This window comes from Caloenas nicobarica, chromosome 13, assembly GCF_036013445.1.
Source record: "Caloenas nicobarica isolate bCalNic1 chromosome 13, bCalNic1.hap1, whole genome shotgun sequence".
Classification (NCBI taxonomy): Eukaryota; Metazoa; Chordata; class Aves; order Columbiformes; family Columbidae; genus Caloenas; species Caloenas nicobarica.
Genome location: NC_088257.1, coordinates 18,549,771 through 18,567,118, shown reverse-complemented (window position 1 = coordinate 18,567,118; position 17,348 = coordinate 18,549,771). Strand labels below are relative to the sequence as shown.

Below are 17,348 nucleotides of genomic sequence, written 5' to 3'. Positions count from 1 at the left end.
GGGCACTGGTCCCTGCTGGGGTCATGCTGAGCTTTTGCAGCTTTTAGTTTTAATGCGCTTTTCAAGAATCACAGAATAGTTTGGATTGGAAGTCCAACCCCTGCCATGAGCAGGGACATCTGCACCAGCTCAGGTTGCTCAGAGCCCCGTCCAGCCTGGCCTGGGATGTCTCCAGGGATGGGGCATCCGCCACCTCTCTGGCCAACCTGGGCCAGGCTCTCACCACCCTCAGGGGCAACAATTTCTTCCTCGTGTCACGGCAGCAGTGCTGCAAGTTAGAAGCCTTCTCCTTCCGGAATACTTGGTGGGTTTTGCCCACAAGCTCTTGGGCACTGGGCGGTAGGGCTTGTCCTGCAGGAACCGGCAGAGCCTCCTTCTGCACAGCAGCACTTTTATATTCAACAACGCTATGAAAAATAGAATTCTATTATTTCAGGTGTTCCTGGGGCCTGTTATCACATCATGGGTTGGAAGCACTAATAAAAAGCTGGGAGAGCAAGGACACCACGTGCCCCTGTGCCAGGTCAGCCCTGCACAGCACATGGCACAGCCACCGGTCCCCTCGCGGCAGCGTCTGCTCTCAGCAGCGCTCTGTGGGGCACAACGTGCTCCCTGCTTCAAATGCACTTCATGTCTATTATCTCCCATCCCAGGTGCTTGACTGCATCGTACAAACCCAGCGGTGCATGAACCGGAGAGAATAACAGCGAGCGAGCGGCTGCAGAGGGGCCCTTGGGAAGAGGCAGGTACGTGCCTGCGCGCAAGAGGTTTGTGCTTAAAAGAGAAAAACGCTGATTGTGGAGGAGAGAGGAGTTGCTCCGGTTCAGCTTCAGGCAGGATGGGTCCAGGGACCCCTCGCACTCAAACCTGGATTAACCAGGAGGCCCCTAGAAGCAAAGCTTGACCCCTTCCCCTGGCATCCACCAGCCCATTATCCCCAGGAATGGATGAGGGAATAAAAAAGGGCAATTCAGGCATCGGCTCCTCTGCCTTCTCGATGCCTGTGGCATCGCAGCGCTGAGGGCTGAGTTCCTCTGGCATCGTGGTGGTGCTGGGCTCTGCTGGGCTGACAGCTGCCTGCACGGGCAGGAGTCGCCTTTGCGCAGCCGAAGGCCGGTAGCTGCATTTAGCAGCCCTAGAAAGCTGCAAAATGCAAGAGAAATCAGGATACGTGAGCTGCACCCGGGCCAGCCTGGAGCTTTGCCCGAGAGCTTTTATTTTCTGGTAACAATTCCTTTAATATAATATGAAGCCTTTTTTTCATGACTTTGCAGCTGTGAGCAAGTGATGCTCTGGTAGCACCACACTATCGTGACAGTTTGTATATGCGAAAGATGGAGAAATAAACATTATAATTGGTACAAACTATGTGATCTTGACTTTTTTTGCCTCCATATTGTAAGTTTGTTGCTACAGAGATGAACCTGAAGCCTTGTGGCACTGAGCAGGGACGTTGTCCAGGCTGAGAGGGTCACTGGGGACCTGGAGCAGCATCACAGCTGCCTGGGCTGGGCTGGGCACTGCCACCATGTCCTGGGAGGAGGCTGCAAGTCCTGTTTTCCCCCCGGGAAATCTGCCTTGGCAAACCTGATCTGGTACATGAGGGCCCCGGCGTGGAGTGGGTTCTAGAGGATGGAGGTGTCCACTCCTGCCCAAATGTCACCCAGGTGGGAAGTAGGTGAGGACAGGAGCCACCCTCACTGTCCAAAATACTTGCTGTGTTGGATATTCCCCAGGGATAAAACAGTAAGTGTAGCCCTGGTCATGCTGCTCAAGCCTTTCTCGTCCGCAAAGGTGTACATACCCTTGCGGCAGCTCTGTGCCAGCAGTGTCCCTCCTGGTGACCCCCATGGAGGGTCCTCCTGCCCTTGATCTTGTGTGCAAGGCATAAGACTGGCCACTGGCTGGGTTTAGAATCACAGGATCATTCTGGTTGGAAAAGCCCCTCGAGTTCATCCAGTCCAACTGTTAACCCACCCCTGGCACTGCCCCATGTCCCTGAGAACCTCATCTCCATCTGTTCAACCCCTCCAGGGATGGCGACTCCACCACTGCCCTGGGCAGCCTGTTCCAATGCCTGAGAGGCAGAACTGGGCCAGGACTCCTGGCTGCGCTGCTGGGACACAGGACGGTTTCTCCCAGATGGCCACTTCGGAGGGACAAATGCTTGGCCATATGCCGGTGGCCCTGGCTTGGTGGCACAGGAGTTCGTCCTTGTGACTGGTTCTGTGTCTGGGGCTGGAGCCGAGGAGAAAGGCTGCATCTTCATGCATGGACACCTGAATCCGGGCTGTGTTACTCATCCTGGGGCCAAGCCTACGTTGCAGCAGCTGTTTCGCTATTCAAGTCCTGCAGCACCTCGTGGTTGGTGCCCCATGGGGCGTCCGCATCTCCCCTGCATCAACCTATCCCCTCCTGCGTGGCCTGGGGAGCAGCTCCTGTTCCCCTCCCTGCTGCTGTGAGTTTACAAAGATGACAGCAGGACATCACCAAGAGGGTCCTTGGTGCACCCTGGAGCTGCTCCAGCCCCTCCTGCTGCAGCGAGCTGCCATCAGCATCTCCTCCTCATCCTCAGTCCTCCTCCTTGCCTTCCTGTGCCCCCACAGGCACAGGCTTGGAGGGATGCGGCCACCAGCCACGCCCGTGTCCAAAAATGTCCCTGCCTCTTCCCCAGCCCCCTGTCCTCTTCAAGATGTCCTCATTGCTGCAGTGGATGCGGGATGGGGCCAGCGCTGGCTCCACGGGGTTTTTGGGAACTGGCCCCCGCAGGCATGGACACATGTGGGACTGCCAGGATAATTTAAAACGTGAGGGCAGAGACCTGGTTATTGCCCTAGTTTGTATCAACTCTCAGTTCTTTTTCTTTTCTTTTCTTTTTTTTTTTTTTTTTAGCAGCCTTTTGATGAGCTCGTCAATGACAAGTTGCTAATTGGGGAGCAGGAGGCCCTGAATTGGGGGAGTGGGGTGCGGAGTGGGGTCTCCCGCAGCACCCCCACAGCTCAACGCGCCCGCGTTGGCCTGCAAAAATGGGGGACAAAAAGAGCCGCGATAAAATAATTGTCTAAACCTGGCACTGTGCCTGGCCAGGGGGTTGGGGAAAGCCGGGGAGAGAGGCCATGGGGCTGGTGTTCGTTTAGGGGGTGGGGACACCCCAAAGCTCTGCAGGGGACAGCAGAGACCTCGTGAGCTTCAGGGGGAGAAATGCCACATCCCCTGGGGTGCTGCAGCAGTGAGGGAGGATTTCTGCTTCCTCCCAACACGGGGCACCCACCAGCAATCATGTAGAGCAGCGGACTCCACGGTTTTTTTATTGCATCCCCCAATATTTGATTTATAAATTACCCACACATACCAGTGGGCTAACATGTACATCGTAAAGCACAAATTTAAATAGAAATTTAAAAAAGGATGGGGCAGAGATTAATATAAACAATATTTTTAAAGGTTTTTTAAAATGTATTAACAGTACAAAAAATATTTTCTTCCCACAACCCGCTGGACTATCTCGTGCCCCTCACTTTGGCGACTGTGGGTTCTGAGGGAGCCAGCCCAGCCCCCATCTGGCACCCACGGGCCCCATCCTGTCCTTTCACCCCCCCAGACGCTGCCCCACACAAAGCAGCTTTGTCTGCCTCTTCCTCTTCCTCCCCTCCCGTCTGGCCGCTCTCCCTCCCTGGCGCCCGTCCCATCTCCCTCCGCAGCACAAGGACCCTCCTTCTCTATTTATCCTTGGAGCGGGGGGGACAAGCTCCCCTGTTTTCCCACTGCAGCTTGAGGGGACCCCCTGGCTGTGGCCTGGTGATGGGGATAGGGACAGGGACAGGGTCCCCGCCCCACTGGCCTTGGCACCCCTTGGGGACCTGTCATGCAGCTGCCACTGGGACGAGCTGGGATGGCACTGGGGGGCCCTTTCTTTCTGGCACCTCATGGCTCCACCGGCTGCTTTCCCTTCCCCAGGGAAGGGCTGTGTCACTCGGGGTTCACCTGGGAGGGGACCCCCAAATCCCATGTCATGAGCCCTGTAGGAGAGGAGGGGAGGCTCCTGTGGGGTGCTCCCTGGTCCAAAATCAGCAGTGGCCTCCAAACCTCAGCCAGCAGGATGTCCCCAGCACCGTGCGACCCCTGTCCTTGTCCCCTGAAAGAGGGACATGCCCCAACACAGCCATTCCCAGCCCCCTTCCCACTCCCAGCTGCCCTGGCAAAGCCCTGGGTGCTTTGGCACAGCATCAGTGGCAAAATTCCCTCCCCACGCTGGGCACGGCCACTGTCACCGTGTGTCCAAGAGGGGAAGGTTGGGCACAAATTGTCGTTTATGCAGCTGGCGGGGGGGATTTTGCTTTTGAGTGGCTTTTCCTGACATTTCCATTTTTTGTCTGGGGGTTTCCCAAAGCGCTGCCTCTGCCCAAAGTCCCTGGGAGCTGGTGGGGGCACCCATGAGGGAATTGGCCCTGCCCAGCTGTGGGACCCCAGGAGCTCCCCAAGATGGGGATAGGGGGGCAACGTGGGGTTCTGAGGGAGTCGGGGGGGTTCCTGACTGCAGAGGCAGCATCGGACACAGTGCCAGCCATGGGGTGGCTCGTCCCCCAGCAGTTTGGTGACAGTGACCCTGGCAGGTCCCACCTGCAGTGGCCTCAGCAAGGTCCAGCCGAGTGTGCAGGCTCCTGGTTGGGGGGGGACAGCAGTGTCCCCTCGGAGCTGAGCCCCTGGCAGCAGTGCCTGCAGCATCTCCCCACTCTGCCCAATTTGCCTTCATCCCACCTGGCACCCCTCTCTGTCCCCTGTGTCCCTCCCCAGTCTCCTCTCTCCCCAGATCCCCAGCCACAGGTCTGGGCTGCAGCCGTTGCCTCCTCGAGCCCCCGGAGGGAGGATGGACAGACAGACAGACAGACAGACGGGACTCCTTTCATAGATTCTTTTTCAATACACTGTATTCATAATAACAGAAGAACATTATAGAAAAATATTATAAAACCCCCAACTTAATCCCTGGATCAGTATTGTACTGTTACTATGAAGTCCCTATTAGTCTTCTTTCTTTTATTTATTTCTTTAATTCCAACTTGAATGTGGCTAAACGTAGTACTTTCACCTCTGCTGAGGTTCATATTAATGAATATGCTTGCTTCTAAATATTCTCAGCACCATGAAGTTAAAAGCAATTTAAATATTCTGCATAATAATATTTCATACTAGTGAACATGTGAGCATTGAACTTAAATTTGTGTGGAATGTTATTCAAAGCTTTCCAGACAAAAACCACATTTTTCTGTTGAGATCGGTCATCATCCTTCCAGCAGCTGAATATCAAGCTTTTTAACGGTTCGACTCGATTATGTTAAAGGTCTTTTCCAATCAAAACGATCCTATGGTTCTATGGCAGAGGCCGCCATGAGGTCACGCCAGCTGCAAAAGGGCACATTCCCCCACGTCCTATAGTATTTTCCCTGGTCTCCTGAAGCTGGAGAGCGGCTGGAGGCTGGTCCTGCGGGATGATGAGCTCCTGGCAGCCACCCAGCCCCGGCAAGGCTGGCAAAGGGCAGGCAGTACCTGGCCTCCACCTTCTCCTTCGCCGCAGTCACAAGGTTCCAGCCAGCAAAATGCAAATTTACCCCGTCTCCACATGCTGGGCTTAAGCCATTTAAAAAAAAAAAAAAAAAAAAAAAAAAAAGTCAAAGCGTCAGGAAGTAGATTTATGGAGCAGGACAGGATGTGGTGGATGATGAAACATCTCTCGTTCCCACTGGGAACGTGATGCTGTGAGAGGAGCCGGCTGCATCGGGGGAAATAAAATCCCAGGGGGGTGTTATGGCGAGGGGCTGGGGGGAGTGGGTGGTGTGGGCTGTGGGAATGGCTGCTCCACCTCACCCTGCTCCAACACCCGCTGTCCTCACCCGGATGTTTGCACCCACTGCCCCAGCAGGTCCCTTTTAGAGCTTTTCTATCCCAAGCACCAAGAATTTTAAGTGCTTCTCAACAGCATCAGCCACTCTCCCCACTGACGCGTTTATGGGAGGAGAAGCCCCCCCGCTGCTGCCCCCTCCCCATGGTTTCTTCTGCTCGGGGCAGGCTCAAAATCCAGCTGCAGGTTCTTGGCACTGAGATGCACAAAGCCCCGCTTAACCCTGCAGCTCCCAGTGTCTGTGTCAGACCCGGGGCGACCTCCCAGCTGTCTTTGGGGACTCCAAAACAGCAGGCGAGAGGGAGCTGTGTCAAAAGTCCGGTTTTTTGGTGATTTCCCCCGCCCCGCTCTTTGCTGGGTGAGGTCACGGCTGGAGGAGCTGCCTGGTGGGACTCAGCCCGTGACCGCAGCTGGATGCCAAGGAGCACGTCAGCGGGCAGGACACCGGCTCCCACCCAGCCCTCCCCGGGGCCGAGCGACCAGGGGCCAGCTCAGCTCACAAATCCAGAGGAAAACTGTGTTTGTACAATTCTTTGTTGTTGTTGTTGTTTCCGTTGATTTTTTGCTCTGGTTTTTCAAGGTAACTGGCCAAAGGAAAAAAAAAAGTGACTGCTGTGAACAAAGGCCCTGCAAGCTGGTGACATGGGACCGTCACTGCCCGCAGCATCTACAGGCTCCAGCCTGCCAGGAGCTGGCAGTGAGTTGGGAACAATCCCCAGGGGAAGGACAATGGGATCTCCAGCACTATGTGACCTGTTCTTGCACTATCAAGGGCTTCCAGCTGGGGCTCCCCCCGTCCCAGGCCATGGATGTACTGGGGAAGTGACAAGGGACAGCAAGAGAGGGGGCAGAGGTGCACAGCCCACACGCACCTAGTTTGGGAGGTGGGATAATGCCGCTCACCCCCTCAGCTGCCAGCACAGGGACACCGGCTGTAACCCACAGTCCCACAGAGTCCCTCTGCCCCCCCCCAGCCGGAGGTGAAAGATCCCCCCCACATCTGCTCCCATCCTGCATCCAGGATCGTCCCCTCCTCTCCAAGGTCAAGTTGCCCTTCCTGGGTGCCATCCCTCAAATTCCTCGATGGCCACTCAACCCAAGTGGCTGCCGGGGACTTGGTCTTGTCACCCTCTTTGTGTCCCTTTTGTCCGGGCTGTGACTCGGGCTTGTTTTCTATTGATCTCCCTTTTCTCATCACCCCGGCTCAGGAAATCCTCCATCGGCTAACCTTGCTGCAATGAACATGTTCGCAATCCCGTGTGTCCCTGGTAATTAGCACAGCTGACCGAGTTCCCTTCATCAGCGCTAATTGGCCAGGTTTGTGTCTCTGTGCACCTCCCTTCCTGGTTTTTTGTGGTGCCCTTGGGTGATTTTAGCACAACGGAGAGGAGAAATAAAATCAAACTAACCGTGCGTCCTCACACAGCACACATCCTGATGCTGACACCAGCAGCTGGGGACACAGAGACACATCGGGGTGGCTGTGGGCTCCTGAAGCCAGACCCACATCTGCAGCTCTGCAAAGCCTCTTTGCTCCCCACCAGCGGTGGCCGTCACCCCACCAAAGACCCACTGGTCTGACCAGCCCCCCTGCCTCCACCACTGGTGGCATCACAGGCAAAGTGGGCAGCAATGCCCAGTGTCCCGGGACAATGTGACCCCCTCTGGGACGGGTGCCGGGGACAGCCTGAGGGTGACACCTGGATGTGCTCAGCCCTGGTCCCCTTTGGCAGTGGATTGATCCCCATCATTGTCCCCCCTGGAGCTGTCTCCCCAGGTGCTCCAATGTGCAAGGGACAGTGGCACCAGGGCTGGGGGCAGAGGGTCCCTGCCCTGTCATCACCCCCCTGCCATCCCCTGTGGTCCGGGTCCACCCGCCCCCAAGGAGGGTGCTCTGGTTGGAACCCCCGTCCCCGTGTGGGTGCACAGGTGAGCAGGGTCGACCCCATGTGCAAAGGGAGGGGTGGCTCTGTGGGGTGCAGGGTAATTTGGGGTGGAGGGGTGTCCCTATGAGGGGTGCGTGGAGATTTCCAGGGGTCTCTGTGGGGTGCAGGAGGGTTTGGGGAGTGTCTGTTGGTCTGCAAGGGAGTTTTGGGGGTGGTCTTTGTGTGCAAGGGCAATCCTGGGGAGCACAGGGGGGCCTGACAGAGGCACTGGGGGGGGTGGGATGGAACATGGTGGGGGGAAGGGGCTGTGCCCTGCGCTCCTGGAGCCTCCTGTGCGCTGCTGATGGGGGGGGGACCGGCCCCCATCCCCTCCCCCCGAGCTGTCTGTCTGTCTCCCAGGGCTGCCCTGCCCCCACTCTCCCCGCTTCCCCCCCCTCACATCTGCGCAACAGCAGCTTATTTTTTTCTCTGCAGTTGCAACACCCCAAGTCGCGGGATGTTTCTCCCCGTCCTGTGTCAGAACCCCCCACAGGGAGAGGACCCGGGGGGGCTGGTCCTGGCTGGGGGAGACCCAGGTGCAGCCCCTGACCCCCCTCCCATTCGCCCCTCAAATGCAAAGAGGGGAGTGTGGGCACCGCAAAAAGCGAATCGCCCTGGGGTTGGAGGAGTGGATCCCTGCAGTGATGGGGAAGGGTGGCCGGATCCCTCTGGGACTGGCGAAGGGGCTGTAGCTGCAGACACCACAATCTCCTCCCTGGGCTGTGCCAGGGCCTTCCCTGCCCGTTCCCCAAAAACACCAGCCAGGAACACACCAGTGTCCCCCACAGCCGCGTCACCCTCCACCCAGAGGCCTGGGGGACCCGAGGGTGGGGGCACCCCAAGAGCATCCCCGCTATGAAGGCCAGGCTGGGACCAAACCACCCTCCACTGCCAGCAGCCTCAGCACAGGCCCCATCTGTGCTCCCCTCTTCCCACCAGAATAAATACCATTTATTCAGAAGAAACCATTTTATTATTTTTTTTTTCCCAAAGAAAAAAAGCAATATAAATATTAGAGTATAAAACTTGCGTGTAACACATCGACGTTGGTCTATATGGGTATAAGAAGGATATAAGCATATATATAATATATAAGTATAATTCAATATTAGACACATTGAAAGGGCAAACGTGTTTCATTTCACGTACACTCGGAGCACAGACCACATGGAAAGAAGATACAGAGAAAATTGAAAATACTGGTGTCCACAAGTTAGTTACCAAGATTAAAAATAACACGCCACTAAATACACAACACTCACTACACTACCTCAAAATGCAGATTAAAAAGAAATATAAAGACTACAATTCAGCTACAGCATCTCTAGGGAGGGCAGGGGACGGGGTGGGAACCGGAGCTGGATGAAACGCAGCGGATACTCCTGCTGCCCTGGGTTTGGGGAGGGGGCGATGGGGGGGTGACCGCTGGAAAAGAGGGTTGGATGTGCTCGGGTGAGTTATGTGTTAGTGATTAAAAAGGGGGAAAAGAAACCACCACGTATCCCTTGGGACACCCGGTGCAGCCCCTTCCTGGCCACCCTGCAGCCCCTCTGCTCCCTCCAGCTGCACAAATTTCCCCTTGGGTTCCCTGGGGAAGGTCAGAGCTGCTTTGATATGGGCAGCTGGCCTAGCGCAAGGGTGATGGGCACATGGTGAAACTCTACTCCTCATCCTTCGATTCCCTCCTTGGGGTGGAGAACCCAGTGCTAGTGGGAGCGTCACCTCCTTTGGGCTGGCCCGATGTGGTCCCATGCGTCCCCCCGCTCGCCACCCCCCTCGCTGGCTTCACAGCATCACCTCACGCTCACCTCCAGCTCTCAGGTCCCTCCACTGGGTCTGGTCCCCAAGCGCCACCAAACCAACTGTCACTTACTCGGTCACCAACTCTGCACTGAAGCCGCACGCCGGCAGCTCCACAGATCCCACCCCTTCAGCTGAGACCCCGAACAACCCCCTTATTTGAGATCCACACCCCAAATAAGAAGCCATGAGTCTCCCCATCCCACTTGACCGATCCCACCCTCCCTCCCAAGGCAGCCCCAGCTTGGGTGGCTGCCGGCGCGTTCGCACCGCGCTGCATGGGCATGCGGGGACGTTCGGGAACCGTGGAGCTGCCTGCGTGGGTGCAAGCGGGAGGTGAAGGATGTGCATGCAGACATGGTGTGCAGGAACGTGAAGCATCGTCCCCTGGTCCCCTTGGTGAGGACTCGCCCAGGTGGCCACCTGGCTGCAGGGGAGTGAGACAGCTTAAATTCCAGAAGAACATTGACTGTACATATAAATATTTACTGCAAAGAAGGGATGAGATGTGTCTGCTCTTCGGAGACCCCTAGAACCGCCGGGGCAGCTGCCACGTACCTCGGCACGCTCCTCATGGAATTCCCTACCTCTCAGACATCAGGAGGGTTTTTCTTCACCTCGTTTCAGGCCATCGTTGGTTGCACTTCTTAAGAAAAAAAATTTATGTTTAGGATGCAGCTTTGCTATATTCCCTTTGACTCATGCAATAGAAACACTTACTTATTTTTTCCTGGGTAACAGGTAAGCAGGAACTGAAGCACTCCCTACCAACTTCTCAGCAACAAATCCATCACTATCATTAACTGGGGGTGAATTTTACAATGGAAAGTTTAAAAGCAAAGATCTGGAGCATGGGCTCTAAACTAGGAACTTTCTTTTCCTTTCCAAAAAATGATTGAAGGTCTATAAATTAAAAGATCCACGTTAAAATTATTTACACTAGGCAAAGCCAAGCACAAGCCTTGTGCCTTTCTCGGACTATCTGGGAGCAAATTGGATCCAAAGACATGGCAGAAAACCTTCTGCCTTTACATATTCGAATACCCAAGGGATCGTATAAAACATTAGCAAGTATTCACAGGGCACTTGTTTGCATTCGGTTTAGCTTCCAGATTGGTTTTCATCATGAGATCTAACAGCAGCGAGCCCCTGCTCCTAGCTCTGATGATGATGAGATACATTCGCAGCATTTCCTACTTTTTGCATTACAAAAATTCACATTCGTCCTCCGGCCTGGGCTGTGGTTTGGGGGAGTGCTGGAGCTGGCTGCCCTGTTGCTCTGAGGTCTCCTTCTTCTTCTCTACTTCTTCTCCTTCTTCCCAGATTTCTTCTTGTTGCCTCCTGAGGAGGCGGCGCTCTTGGCGTCGCGCTTGCCGGCGGCATTGGTGAGGGTGGCGGTGCTGCCGGGGATGTAGACATTCTGCCGGTAATCGGGGACGTGCTGCAGGGTGAACTGGGGGCCGTAGCGGGCGCTCAGCCCCATGGTGCCTGTCCCACCGCCCAGGGTCGAGTTGGCATCAGCAGCTTCTGCGGGGTGGGGGGAAAGAGAAGGACAGGTTGTTAGTGCCAGCAGATCCCCCCCCAAGCCCCAGCAGCCCCGAAAGGCCCTCAGGGGTGTCAAACAAAGACCTTGTTGCCACCAATATTCTCCCCCCACCCATCATTGCTCTTTGGCACTATCATAGACTTATAGAATCGTTTTGGTTGGAAGAGACCCTTAAGATCAAGTCCAACTGTTAACCCACCCCTGGCACTGCCCCATGTCCTGAGAACCTCATCTCCGTCTGTCCAACCCCTCCAGGGATGGTGACTCCAGCACTGCCCTGGGCAGCCTGTTCCAATGCCCCACAGCCCTTTGGGGAAGAAATTGTTCCCCAGATCCAACCTCAACCTCCCCTGGCGCAACTTGAGGCCGTTTCCTCTGGTCCTGGCGCTTGTTCCTGGGGAGCAGAGCCCGACCCCCCCTGGCTCCAAGCTCCTTTCAGGCAGGTCAGAGATCAGAAGGTCTCCCCTCAGCTCCTGTTCTCCAGCTGAACCCCCAGCTCCCTCAGCCGCTCCCATCACACTTGTGCTCCAGCCCCTCACCAGCTCCGTTCCCTTCTCTGAACTCACTCCAGCACCTCAAGGCCTTTCTTGGCGTGAGGGGCCCAGAACTGACCCCAGGATTCGCGGTTTGGCCTCCCCAGTGCCCAGCACAGGACGGTCACTGCCCTGGGCCTGCTGGCCACACCAGTGCTGGTACCAGCCAGGATGCTGGTGGCCTTTTTGGCCACCTGGGCACATGCTGGCTCACATTCAGACACTGTCAACCCCCAAGTCCTCTTCCTCAAGCCTGTAGCATTCATGGGGTTGTTGTGACCCAAGTGCAGGAGCCGCCACTTAGCATTGTTGATCCTCATACACATCACTCCATGGGATGGCTGCAACACACATACTGGGGAGTGTGGCACAACCAGCACCAAAATCCCTCGTTTTCATCTCACATTGTTACTAAAGGTTTGGGATTCGGGGCTGCGGCTGACCAGGGTAGGACAACCTGCCCTCTGCCCTCGCACTGATGGGGCTGCTTGTCCCTCCCTGCCTGACACTGCGTGCTCTGCCCCCTCCTCGGCTGCTGCGTCCACAGAAAAACACACCCCCATCCGCCCCCAAAGCAGCCCGTTACGAACATCTTGTACAGCCACAACCATTAGTAATGCATTAAGGGAAGTCCAATTTTTTTTTTTTTTTTTTTTTCCGCTAGAGTTAAAACCCTGCCCCCAGTATTTCTCCAGCCAGGTTTATTCAGAGAGCAGAGCACATGAGATAAGAAAGAAAATCCCTCCCCTGCAGTACCACAAAATGGCTCTAGGAAGCCGAGCACAAAGCAAATCAGTGCTGAAGCCATCCAATGGTCCAGATCTGGGAGCAGGGGGAGGGGAAGGCAAATTCATTCCTGTCGCTCTGCAAAGCCCCAGCACGGAGAGAGCAAGCGCAGCGGGGGGGAAGGGCTTTGGGCCCCCCCGGGATGCTGGAAGGTAGAGACCAGATGGAGATGGGGGATGCTCAGAGAAAGGAGGAGAAATGAGCACAGGGGACGGCAAAGCACAAGTGATGCTGTTGCCATGGGCTGCTGTGTGAACTGCTCCGGTGCAAGCGCGTGGCTCGGGGTGGGATCCCTGCTCAGAAATGGTTTGCTAAAAGCCTGTCTCTGCACTGGGTACTGTGGATCCCAGCTCAGCTTTGAACTGCTCCATGCCCGTGGCTGCAGGCAAGCTCTCCTGGGAGGCTGGAGAGACCCAGCAAGGGCACCTGAAGGGCCCAAGGCTGAGTCTGGGGAAGCTGCTCCCTCGTTTTGCAGGCAGAGAGACTGCGGGAATAAAGAAAAAAAGACAAGCAGAGAACGTGGGCTGATCCCCTCGTGTTTTTCCTCGCTCCAGAGCAGATCTGTGCATGCCTCTGTGTTGCTTCTGCTTTTCCCTGAGCAGATGGAGGTGGCTAAGCCAGCCAGAAAGCTGGACAAAAAGCTGGGCCACATCCTACCAGCCCCCAAAACATCCCCCCGCAGAGGTCAGAACTATGAAGCAACCACAGTTTGAAAAGCTACAGCTGCTCTGCTGGAGCAGGCGGAGGAAAACACACAGCGAGTCTGAAAACAGGGGCGATATTGTGCACCGAGGACCGGGTACAAACACAGCGAACCAGTGTGGGAAACGCTATTTTGCTTTCTGCTGTGGAAGCATTCACTGGCACAAGTATTTTTCTGCAGTTAAATGGCTTCCAGACCTGGTGGGGCTTTGAGGTCTGGAGGAGGGCTGGAGGAGATGTGCGTACACAGTTAGTGATATTAATCACTAATCTGCACTCACCTCATCAGCAGCTTGTCTCATTAACAACCAACTCAACTCCACACTCATTGGGGTGCTACAAATGGGGACAGAACAGTTGGAAATGTGCTGTCACGCCAGGCTGTAGCCAGCAACCAGCTCGGAGGTGGACTCTGGTCTCTGGCAGGAGGGAGATTTTTTTTTTTTTTCTGGGCTTTTCCAGATGGATACAGCCCGGCTGGGGGCTTGGTGGGCCTGGGCACCTTCTCCTGTGCCACTGCCCTGGACCATCCCCACTGCACCAGGGCAGCAAGGAAGCTGGGGGCTGCCAGCAGCATCCAGGACAACTGGTCCCCATGAACTAGTTTGCAGGCACAGCACAGCTTTCATCGGGGAGAAAAAGCCGCCTGTGAGGTTCCCAGCCTGCCAGTTGGTCCCGGGTAAGAGCAAAGGGCTGTTTCTAGGTAACATTGACATTAAGGCTGAAAAGAATTGAGAACTGGGACAATAAAGGTTTATAAATGGGCACTGAGCCGCTCCTGCCAAGCAGGGCACTTCAGCTCTTGTTGCTGGGAAGGTTACGCTCAGCCTTTACCAGCAGCCAGCTATTATCCCAAATGGTCCTGGAGAGGAAAACAAGAATCTGGGCTTTGGCAAAAATAACCAGCTAGTGGCTCCACAGCCCTCGTAAACAGAGGGGAGGAGAGGCTGGATGGAGGTGGCCCCGGAGCAGATGCTGCTGCAGCTGCTGGTGGGGCTTTCAGGAGAACTCAATATAGCACGTCAGGGCTGTGGGGCTGGGGACAAAGACCTCGGGCTGCCTTTCTGTCTGCTCCCCCACCATCTCACGGCACCCCTATAAATCCCCACTGGAAGCCAGAGTATTTTAAGGATGGGATGTCTGCCCTTTAGTGTCTGGTGTCCTGGAGCATCTGTGCTGCTTGGTCTGGCTTAACAGCTGCCTCTGCCCCATCAGATGGCTCAAAACACTGGCTTTTCACGTTATTCCCAGCTCCAAGGGAGGAAGATCCAGAGGAAGGGAGCCCAGGAAGGGAGACAGAAGCCCTACAGCAGGGTCACAGCCCTGGGGGGAACCAGCTCCCTGGATGCTCTGCCTTGGGAGCGTGGTTTAGCCTTTGGGCAAGGGATTTAATCCTCAGAGTGACTGGATTGCACAGGCTTGGCAGGAGCAGCTCTGCCTCTTGCTGTGAGGAAGGATAACCCCAGCATGGAGTAGAGATGCAGGTAGAGCATCACCAGCCCCTTCTAGATGCTCATGGAGCAGAGCAGCATCAAAGGAGCTTCTTCCTCCCTGGGCAGTCTCTGCTTGGCACAGACTCAAGTGCGGTGCCAGTCAGCATTATCTGCTCTGTGCCAGACCAGCTCACACTCGGAGCAAATATCACACAGTGCCATGACCTGTGTCACTGCGTCCCACCTGCCTGCCCACAGCTCAACCAGAGCTCAGCAGGTGACAGGAAGAGATAAGGATCATTTCAACAGCCAGGAACGATTACCCAGTGATAGAATCATAGAATTGTTTGGTTGGAAGAGACCCTCAAGATCATCAAGTCCAGCCATAACCTAAACATAGCACTAAACCATGTCCCTATACACCTGTTCAACCCCTCCAGGGATGGTGACTCCACCACTTCCCTGGGCAGCCTGTTCCAATGCCCAACAGCCCTTTCCAGGAAGAAATGTTTCCTAATATCCAAGTCAAACCTTCCCTGTCACAACTTGAGGCCATTTCCTTTTGTCCTAATGGGCAACACAAAGCTTAACAGGCAATTAGCACTGCCCCTAATCAAAGCCTGCTCCAATCAACACTGCTAGCTTAATGAGTGAGGAGAGAAAAGCTGGGGACAAAGAGCAGGGGAGATATGAAAACAACAGTGCTCGTGGAAAAAGCTTGTGCTGTGTCCTCATCCATCCATCCATCCATCCATCCAGCACAGCGAGGGACCCGCATGGGCAAGAGAAGGATGGGGCACCCGGAGAGTCCTTTCCCTGGGGCCGCAGCAGGGAAAGCCCTTATCTAGTGGATGGATCTGATTTAAATTAACTCCCTGAGCCGTGGGAGAGGTTAGGACTGTTTGAGACTTGTGGATTGGGGGAGATTTGCTGCCATAGGGCCTGGGGCTCCATGGAAGTGGGTGTTTAACCTGGAAGGGACCTGCTCAGCTCGCAGATGCCGGGGACTGCTGGAGCCGCAGTCAGAAAAACATCTTTATTTATGAGCAAGGAAACCGGATCCGGAGGCACTGGGTGATGATAACCACATGCAGCCCCAGAGGCTATTTTTCCATAGTCTTTTTTCAGAGTGGAGACACATTTTCGTATTGTTTCTTTCCCTTGAGCGTAAACAAGTCCTTTGCCCAAGACCTTCGTCCCGCTCCCTGGCCACAGCAGCTGTGTCTCCAGGCTGCCTGGTGTCTGCAGAACAGCAAAGTTCGGCTGCAGCAGCTTTCCAAGAAAGCAACACCAAAGCCATCCCTCCTCCCCCAGATTCCTTCTCTCCCAACAGCTCAAAGGAAACATCCAAAGCATTTTGCACAGGGTTTTAATGGCTATGCTGTTGCTTCTATTTTTAAATCAAGGGGGAAAACACTTGGAGGTATTTATAAATAAAGGCTGTAGGAAAACCAGCCCTCTTTATCCATAGTGTTACGCAGAGTGATAATTGCATGTCTTTTATATAAAGCCATGGAGACGGCGGGTTCATGGGAACACCCTTCCCTGCCCAGCGCTTCCACATGGCACAGCCGTAAACCAGAACAAACCAACGCAAAACCAAACCCCTGTGACTACAACTGCAAAAAGGCGGCAGCAGCCAGTGGGGAAAACCTTGGTGAGGCCACGGCTCGACAACAGACCCGGTGCAAGCAGGGAGCACACACTGACGTGTCTGGACATGAGGTTTGCAGGGGATACTGAGTCAGGCGGTTACTGGATTCCTGGCCCAGCCTCCAGGCACAAGCAAATCTTCCAGGCTTCTGACCTCCTTGCCGTACGGCAAGTTGCAACACAGCAGAGGTTTCATTTACTGAGACCTTCTGGAACCAAGTAGTTTATAAAATATCAGCTCAAGACTGGCTCTTTCACATAACACAACCACATCATGAGCCAGATAACATTCAATACAGTTAATAGATAATGTAGTTTGGGTGGAAGAGGTACCCTGTCTACAGCATGCGTGATGCTGATGGCTGCCTGGTGTCTCCTCTGCCTGAATCCTTCCTGACCTCTCTTCTCTGCAGGGTAACACAGAAAGCAATGCTTTTCCACAAGCAACTAGTGAGGACGGACTTTTGAAACCACCCCAGCTAACTCAGATACATCCCACCAGCATCTTATCTACTGGCACGCATCTGAGATGTCCACACGAGAGCAAGCAGCATGGTTTTCTGACATGCAATGGAGACCAACCGTTTGCTGAAGCCAGGATCATGGCTTGGAGCATCTCTGTGTCAAACTGGTTGTTCGGCCAGGCTCCACCTTCCTCTCCATTCTGGGAGCTATGGGAAAAGAAAAGAAACAACAAGTTACTAGAGCTCAGTTAGGAGGAGCGGGCTTGTCAGAGAAAAGCCAAGGCTGTGGGCTCATCTCCTGGAGGAGAGGCGTTTGCAGGCTTTAAATCCTTTTATTAAATAACACTCAAGAGTCAAGACACTTTCAGGGGTCTCCATCCCTCACCGGGCTTTCAAAGAAAAACCACCAATACCAAAAGCACTTGGAGGCTCAGTGGTATTTCCAGCAACACCTGTCTAGCTCCTGCTGACTTCAGAGACAGACAGCACCTCATCACCTCAAAAATCCCACCATATATAGTGCAATACCATGAAAAATTCTGGTCCTAAAGCCCCAGAGGTGCACACACCCTTGTATGACCAGGTCCCCTGTTGCTTTTGCAGGCCA

At 54.7% G+C, this 17,348-nt stretch overlaps 1 protein-coding gene across 8 annotated transcripts in view; it reads right to left on the bottom strand.

Moving 5' to 3' along the window:
- Nucleotides 1–8,797: 8,797 nt before the first annotated feature.
- The window catches only part of LOC135993789 (protocadherin gamma-C5-like), a 118,931-nt gene continuing 110,380 nt past the window's right edge, over nucleotides 8,798–17,348 (bottom strand). For all 8 annotated transcript variants that reach the window (XM_065643863.1, XM_065643860.1, XM_065643862.1 and 5 more), the window contains exons 3-4: nucleotides 16,860–16,948; nucleotides 8,798–11,151 (exon numbers count right to left, since the gene is read on the bottom strand). In XM_065643863.1, the coding sequence (XP_065499935.1) occupies nucleotides 10,925–11,151; nucleotides 16,860–16,948 (316 nt within the window). In that variant the 3' untranslated portion in view covers nucleotides 8,798–10,924. The remainder of the gene's footprint in view (nucleotides 11,152–16,859; nucleotides 16,949–17,348) is intronic.